This window comes from Rana temporaria, chromosome 3, assembly GCF_905171775.1.
Source record: "Rana temporaria chromosome 3, aRanTem1.1, whole genome shotgun sequence".
NCBI classification, from domain to species: Eukaryota; Metazoa; Chordata; class Amphibia; order Anura; family Ranidae; genus Rana; species Rana temporaria.
The window spans coordinates 313,209,153-313,215,152 of NC_053491.1; the positions used below are offsets into that span (position 1 = coordinate 313,209,153).

The window sequence follows — 6,000 nt, forward strand, 5'->3', positions numbered from 1 at the left end:
CGGCAGCATCCTGTTTGGTAAAAGGATGTGATCACCAGCTCAGTCTCAAGTAGGCAGGTGTAGGTGAAGAGGAGAACCAGGATCCACACAGGTGTAAATACAGCTGGAACCGGTACATGATAGGCTGCTAACTAATGTAGTATGAAGAGAGCTGGACACTCTGCATGCAAAAAGACATGTGATCAGGAACCCGTCCTGGCTGCCAATCAAATAAAGAGCTTGCACTCATGGCACAGAAACCTTGGCCATCTATAGACACGTGTGTATGAACATTACAGCCTCCTTGCTCTAGCTATGACTAAGCATCGACTGATGTGAAACGCATTAGCCATTCTCTCCTGTTTCTCCATGATTTGACTGCTGTACACTGTATTTTATTTTCTACAATAAAAATGCCTTTTTTATTTTTAAAAAAAGAAAAAAAAAATGTCATACTTGCCTCCACGGTGCAGTGGCCCCAAATGGCATTTTCTAGGTGCCCTTGGCAGCTCTCTCAGCTCGTCCCGCTTCAGATAACCCCCTCTGGGAAGCGCTCTCCCAAAAAGGTTAACTTACGGGCGCACTCTCGGGTCCTGCATTCGGCGTCCATAGCTGTCGATTGCAGGACTCGGCCCTGGCTCCTGCGTCACTGGATTTGATTGACAGCAGCGCGAGCCAATGGCTGCGCTGCTATCTATCCAATGAAGAGCCCCGGGCAAAGGAAGAGCGCGTTCTCGACGCAGGACTTTCCAGGGCTCGGGTAAGATGGCGGGGCTGGGGGGGCGGTAATCGTCAATGTTTTTTCCCCTTAATGCATAGGATGCATTAAGGTGGAAAAAACATGAACCTTTACAACCTTTTTTTATTTTTTTTAAGGGCTTTTTTACTTTAAAAAAATATTACTTTATTGCAAACGCTTGCTTCCTTTTGAAGCGCTTTGATTAGTCAGCCAGTTCAGTTTGATTCTGCTTTGTTTTAATACACATGTGTAGATGGAATTCCATCCCCTTTTTAAATGTATTATATAGCCATATTGTGTATCCAATGCTGCGGAGACACTCTTTAGTAACTACTTTATGCAAACATACTAAAAGAAATTGGGGATCAACTTGGGAAACTGTGAAAGCTCCTTTTGGCCTGTATAATAAGTTTGTATTCTGTTTCTTCCTTAGGAGGAAAAAGCACGGGCTTACAAGAAAGAAAAGCAGAGGGAAAAGAAGCGGAAGGCAGAAGAAGACCTTGGCTTTGAAGAAGACGATGAAATGGCTGCTGTTATGGGTTTCTCAGGGTTCGGTTCCTCTAAAAAGAGCCACTGATTAAACTTGAAAGCAGCAGTCTAATATTACCAAGCAGATAGTGTTTTTCCCTTTTTATAGATATGTCTTTTTATATTGAACTGGAGCATTTTAAAAAGGAATTATTTGTTATGCCTCCAGTGGCATTAGTTCAAAGCTTAGGAGTATGGGAGAATTCAGCAATCTCATACACACTAGCACTGACCAAAACTGTGATTCCATAATGTACAAACCTTTATTTTCTTAGTATCTGCCTAATTACCTCATAGGTTTGGGAGCTGATAATCCCACAGCTAAAGTGCTGTATTGCTGACCGTGATTACATGCTTTCTTTCACAAAGAAGCTTAACGGTAGGCTTTCCACTGAAGCTGATTTTAGAAGGAGCACTAAGGGACATGTTCAGTTTATAATGAAAACTCCCTGGCCTCCTTTCCAAACCCATAACCTGTTCTAAGCTAGACCCACAGGCACTAGGTTTAGGTGCCTACTACTTACTCAGGGCAGCAGCCTTTTGCTGTCTTTAACAATCTGAATGCAGAAATCTTTTGCAGGAACCCCCAGACTTGAATGGTGCTGTACTTGTGCAGCTGGAGTAAGGCCCTATTCAAGTCTATGATAAGTTACTGCATAACTGTGGGTATTGGTGGCAAGGGCTTTAAACGAAAAATGGGTAAGTAGGCACTGGAAGTGGTGTAGGGGGTTTAGCTTGTAATGGGTTACTGGACTGGGAGTTTTCATTCTAAAATGAACTTGTCCTTTAAAAAGGGCATGAGAATTTACAACCAGTTTTTTATTTCCATAAAATTTACCTACAACAAATTAACACGTTACAATTGTTACTTTCTCCAAAATTATGTTGCTGTTCCTTGTTTAGCTCTGTCTCGGAGTACTCTGATCCTACATCAGCAGAACTGATCTTCACTCTACATGCTGAGATTTTGTAGAGATAGAGCTGTGTGTAGTTCTCTGGCTCAGAAGCTGCCTAGTGTAACACGTTCTTGGATAAAGTAATGGTCTACAGCAGGGATATGCAATTAGCGGACTTCCAGCTGTTGCATAACTACAAATCCCACGAGGCATAGCAAGACTCTGACAGCCACAAGCATGACACCCAAAGGGAGAGGCATGATGGGACTTGTAGTTTTACAACAGCTGGAGGTCCGCTAATTGCATATCCCTGGTCTACAGCTAGGGAATTCAGCCTTTCTTCCAACACATGACACCCATATTGATTTGGTCTCCATGCAGAAACACAGATTTTTTAAAACTGTCTGTGTGCTTCACAATTCTGCCAATTTGCAGTTTCACGTCTGGATTGTATAAAATTAACAGATAAAAAAAAATGCATCTTTTTTCCTCATTCACAGTCTGCAAAGCTAAACCATTTTAGTAACTCCAATTAGAACTGATTCAGTTTTGCATGGTTGCTGGTTAAAATTGCACACTGATGTATCCTTCAAATGTTGAGCTATCCCCAGCAAAATTCACGTTTGCTAAACTGCAGTGATCAGTTTGAGGCAAAATGATAGTTCAGTATGATGGATCAGAAGGCATGACACCCATGGGTAATTGGGGTGTCCACTTGTCAGAGTGATTGATTGACACCTGTGTTTTTGCTTTGTGGGAAATGGTGGATTCTAATTCTTGGATACCCACATGCTTTAAAGTAGGGGTAGGCAACCTGGGGCCCTCCAGCTGTTGCAAAACTACATGTCCCATCATGCCTCTTGGAGGAGTTGTAACTGCCAGCCTTGAAATGCCTCATGGGAAAGGTAGTTCCACAACAGCTGGAGGACCCCCAGGTTGCCTACTCCTGCTTTAAAGTAAACATTTACTGGGATAAATACTGGACCTTTCATTGCTCTTAATCATCTTCTTAAAAAGCTTGTTAGCTGGCTGTTGCCCACTTTAAAGGCCCATCATGCTCTAGAGGACTTCTGCCCGCTGTTTGGAAGCAGTCATATCTCTGCAGAGATTCACCTTACCTGTTGTGAGGTTGCTGGCAGGGCACAAGCTTTTGTCTTTAGGTTATGGCTGCTTTGTAATGAAAACAAACTGTAAGGCCTCATGAATGTTTTTAAAAGGCACGTTTCTTTCTTTATTTATTTTTTTCTGCCTCTGAACCCAGCTTCATTTTAGCCAATGATTTTAGAGCAGCATTCTCAGAGGCATAAAAATGCTCCAAACCTGCGTTCTGAGAGGAGTTTACTGGCATAAATTATAACTAAAGCGTTCGTATGCAAGTAAATTCAATCCAGTGGCTAGAATAAAGGAATATTCTGCCCAGTAAAATGAGTTTACGCTCATGCAGTTCTAGATGCCATATGCCTGTAAATGTGCGTAATTGCTTGCCAAAATTTGCATTTTTTTTTTTTTTTACGCATTCTTTTTGTGCCAACTCCTGGTAGAAATTCCTAGCGTACAGTGGATAGGAGTATATCCATACATCCATGTGCATGAAGCCGAAGACTGAACACCTTTTTGTATTGACACATATGGAATATATTTTGCCTAGTTTAGTTGGACTTTTTTTTTTTTTTTTTTATTATTGCAAATATGCAGATCAGGAAATTCAGAGGTATTTATCTACATAATTGTTCTGCATTCATAATTCAAAGTAGTGAAACTTGAAAGGGCCAGATTGACAGTTGGGCAGCTAGTATTTGGAAAAGGCAAGCTCAGCAGTAAGGCCCCGTTCACACCTAGGCGTATATACGCCTGTAGTGTGAACGCCGCTGCCGCCCCGACACGCCAGAGGGATGCTTTAGCATTGCCCTCTATGGAGATGGTTCACATCTCCACGCCGAACGCCTGAAAAAAGGTCCCGGACCTTTTTTTCAGGCGTCTTTCGGCGTTCGGCTAGGAGATGTGAACCATCTCCATAGAGGGGGTCACAGGCTGCATTCACAATCGCGGTGTTTTGTCGCCGCGAATCGCGGTACAAAACGCCGCTATTTGCCGCCGCAATTCGCGGGACAAAACGCCGCGATTCAGTACGCTATAGTGTGAATGCAGCCTAAGTCTGCACATTTCTCTTAAATTAGAACTACGACTTTCTTTAACTTGATGCTGTATTGCAAGACACAAACTGGTTTAATGTAAAAAAAAAAAAAAAAAGTTTTTTTATGCTATTAACTGTACAGTCTTTTGAAGTATGTGTTTTAACCAACTGTCTCTAGATACCTTGGTGGCAGTGGTTATTTTATAGTGACAGGCTGACTTGCATTTTCTGTTGGCAACAGCATACAACCCTAAGGAAATTGGGAAGTGATGACTTGAAATGCTAGTACAAACATAGGAATAAAGAAGTGATTACTTCACTGCTCTGAACACTTTCAAAAGATTTTGGCTTCTAAAGTTGAACTACAGACAAACATCTAAAGGCACAGATAAAATAAATATATGTACGTTTTCTCTGCCATTTAGTCCTGAGTTACAGTGCTACCACACTGCAAACCCTGTTACAAAAAATAAATACACCACTGGTACCAACCTGCCATCAGCTCTGTTGATTCAACACTTGGGCTGGGTTCACACAAGTGCAAAATGCTGGTTTCCTCACATCCAATTCGCATGTCAGGAGATTGTGACCGGCTCTCTATGGGAGCCGGTTTACACATCTCCAGAGCGGTTCTGGTGAGAATGGCACAGGAGCCCTGTGCATCTTCTGCTCTGTCTTCAGGTTTGAATTCAGCCAAAAATCAGTCTGAAATCGCACCTGAAATGGTGAATGGAGATGTACCAGACCCCTGCTATGAGCCGCTCCATTCCTCAGTGTGAACCCAGCTTTAAAGAGCAGCAGCAGACTGAGGTGATCTCTCTGCTGCTTGCTTTCTATTAGCATGTACATTGTCAGTGTATTTGCATTTCAGCACACCAGATTGCTGACTCCTAGTCTTGGCATGTAGAGGATTGCAAGAATTTGAAGTTGTGTGGAACGGATATACATAAATGAGTTGTGTTTTTAAAAAAAAAAAAAAGAAACCTATAATTTATTACTTATTTAATATTCAGCTACATTAATTTGCCTTCAACGTCTGCCTGGAGTTCAATGTCTGACGCGTATGTTGCAAGTTGTATTATTGCTACAAAGTGATGTTTGAAAGGTTCTTTTATAAAAACAAAAACAAAAACAAAGCTATTGATTGAGTTATTTGGTGTTCAGTTACACTTGACATAATAAATTCAGTATTGTGTCTTGTATCATAATTCTGCCCTCCAGCAATAGCTGGTTTTATAATCTTTTGGTGGGATTCTAGCTCCATGCTGCCAGTGCTCCCCTCTAACATCACAAGTTGTAGTTTTGGCCAAGAGCCCAAATTAGGTGCAATATTGGCGATTTTAAGCCATAAAAGGCTTGGTTTGATATAAAAAGACTGGATGTATAACACAAGTCTAGACCTACTTTCTGTAGGTAACAGAATAAGGCTGCTTGTGGACTGCTGTTCTTCAATCTGTACATTCTCTCACATACCAGCTGGTTAATGGTTTTGCTGGGAGATTGAAATTGGGTAAGGCCAAGACCATTGAAGGGCTTAAGTCTAGGTGTTTTATTTACTAACATGGTGCAGAGACAGCTAAGCAAGATGATAAGGTCTTAATTAGTTTTTGCAATACAGCCATTTAGAGGTAAGACATGACTGTCATTGTGCCCATATGACTCTTTGCACCTTGTTACCAAATAATGCCCTTAGTATTTTTGTTACTTTTTACGTAATAACTTTT

At 41.5% G+C, this 6,000-nt stretch overlaps 1 protein-coding gene across 1 annotated transcript in view; it reads left to right on the top strand.

Annotated features, from left to right (window-relative positions):
* ZMAT2 (zinc finger matrin-type 2) overlaps positions 1–3,654 on the top strand; it is a 62,031-nt gene extending 58,377 nt beyond the window's left edge. Inside the window, exon 6 of the mRNA XM_040344827.1 lies at positions 1,152–3,654. Coding sequence (XP_040200761.1) covers positions 1,152–1,295 — 144 coding nt within the window. The 3' untranslated portion in view covers positions 1,296–3,654. The remainder of the gene's footprint in view (positions 1–1,151) is intronic.
* The last annotated feature ends 2,346 nt before the right edge of the window (positions 3,655–6,000 follow it).